The sequence below is a fragment of the Wasmannia auropunctata genome, unplaced genomic scaffold, assembly GCF_000956235.1.
Source record: "Wasmannia auropunctata unplaced genomic scaffold, wasmannia.A_1.0 LD336048.1, whole genome shotgun sequence".
In the NCBI taxonomy this organism is placed as follows: Eukaryota; Metazoa; Arthropoda; class Insecta; order Hymenoptera; family Formicidae; genus Wasmannia; species Wasmannia auropunctata.
Genome location: NW_012026842.1, coordinates 432 through 2624, shown reverse-complemented (window position 1 = coordinate 2624; position 2193 = coordinate 432). Strand labels below are relative to the sequence as shown.

General features: G+C 36.5%; 1 protein-coding gene across 1 annotated transcript; it reads left to right on the top strand.

Annotated features, from left to right (window-relative positions):
* The first annotated feature begins 1104 nt into the window (after positions 1-1104).
* On the top strand, positions 1105-2008 carry LOC105451630. Its single transcript, XM_011692200.1, has one exon. It carries the CDS (start codon positions 1106-1108, stop codon positions 1946-1948), a length of 843 nt encoding a protein of 280 aa, XP_011690502.1. The 5' UTR covers position 1105; the 3' UTR covers positions 1949-2008.
* The last annotated feature ends 185 nt before the right edge of the window (positions 2009-2193 follow it).

Here is a 2193-nt window from a genome sequence, read left to right as displayed (position 1 = left end):
AGACGTGTGCTCTTCCGATCTGACGCCTTATATTATATTCAATTCATTATATTAATCCTTAATAAATAAGTTATTTTGCGTTTAAAAACATTCGGCGCTCATCAATTTCCCAAATACAGTCCACTCGTTCCCAACATTTGGTCCATCGAGCCCGATTGTAAGCGATTATCATTTGTAAGGTTAGAGTTCGTTGTCGTTGAGCGTGGTCAGATAAAGAATAGTGCTCGAGGTGTGTGATAGTCTTGTCAAGGCAGATAATCTGCCCTTGTATGTACAAAGGAGAGCAACTCAATTTATAGTAAGTAGCGGATAGCAAGGTAACAAGCGCTCGAGAAAAATTTAGGCATAGCATATCATATAGTGAGTATCAGTAGAACAGAAAGCGAAGTGCAATCGGTAAGTTTGGAACAATTTACAACATTCCAGAAATCACATAATCTAAAGCACAATGGCAGAAAAGGTAACTATTCTGAAAAAACGTCGTGGTTCGATCAAATCGTCACTAACAAAATTTAAAAATTTTTTAGAGAATTATAACCCTGCAGATGGAGATATTAAAATACTTAAAATTCGCTTAGAGAAAGCAAAAACGTTATTGGATGAGTTTGAAAAGGTTCATGAAGAAATTGAAGTAACAGAAAACGTAGACGACGAAGCATCGAGACAATTATTTGAAGAAAGTTATTTTGAATATGTTGCAAAGGCGCAATCTTTACTGAATCAACATTGTAGAAATCAGGCATCGACGAGCGACATAAATAATTCAATTTCTCAGGGTACAGATATAGTCTCAATTCCTGCACGGTTCGAATCAAACATAAAGTTACCAGTAATTACATTACCAAAATTTGATGGAAAATTTGACGAATGGATTAGTTTTGAAGACACCTTTAAGGCACTTGTGCACAATAATTTAAGAGTTCAGCCCGTACAGAAATTCAATTATTTAAAGTCTTGCTTATCAGGTAGTGCAGCCCAAGTAATACATTCTCTCAGTTCGACGGACGAGAATTATGAAATAGCATGGAATTTATTAACAGAACGATTTAGCAATAAGAGAATTATTATACAAAACCATGTAAGAGCATTGTTTGATTTGTCAGCAATGTCAAAGGAATCCGTGTCAAATTTAAATACGTTGATAGACACTGCTCAAAAACACATTCAATCATTAACCGCGTTAGGACAACCAACAGATCAATGGGATGCATTACTTCTACAATTAATTACATCTAAGCTTGATAAGGTTACATTACGTGATTGGGAGGAATCGGTGGATGGGACTGAGTTGCCGAACATTGATAGTTTATGGAAATTCTTGCGTAACAAATGCCATGTCTTGCAGGCAGTGGCAGCTGAAACATCTGATACTAACAAGGGACCAAGTAAGACACGCCAAGTTTTATTTGAAGCTCAGTCAAAAACAAATTGTCATGTTTGTAGTAAAAATCACAGCATCATAAATTGCGAAGAGTTCAAACAACTAGAACACAGTAAGAAAGTTGAAGCAATTAAGAAAGCGGGCCTTTGCTTTAATTGTCTTAGGTCCAATCATCAAGTCAGTGCCTGCAGGGCTGGCAATTGTAAGAAATGTAACAAAAAACACAACACTTTGCTGCATATTTCAAAACCACAGGCTACTGATACAAGTACACAAGGGAACGCAAGTTCTGAGTCACAGGGTCAAACAACACAGCAATCTAATTCAGCAACTGTTAAACAAGTTTTAAGTTCTAGACTTAACAATTTTTCTCAGGTAATCTTATCGACGGCAGTAGTTGACATAGTTGATTCAGCAGGGCAGCTTCACACTTGCAGAGTAGTATTGGATGCGGGATCGCAATCGAATTTTATATCAGAGCAACTTTGTAACAAATTGGAGTTATCAAAGCGAGCAATTAATGTCCCCATTCAAGGCATAGGAAATTCACTTTCTCACATTAAATAGATAACTAGTACAATCATTAAAGCAAGGAACAATGCATTCTCTCTTGATCTGCAGCTATTAGTAATTCCAAACATAACCACGTTATTGCCTTCACAACCAATGTTCAAAACTGGAAATACCAGAAAACATTAAACTCGCTGATCCTGAGTTCCACAATCCATCTCGTGTAGATATTTTAATTGGAGCAGAACACTTTTATCATTTACTTTGTGCGGGTCAATTCAAGTTGAATATCCAATCAATGC

Coding starts and splice junctions, on each gene's coding strand:
- LOC105451630 (XM_011692200.1), top strand. CDS start 1,106: ATGTCAAAGGAATCCGTGTCAAATTTAAATACGTTGATAGACACTGCT.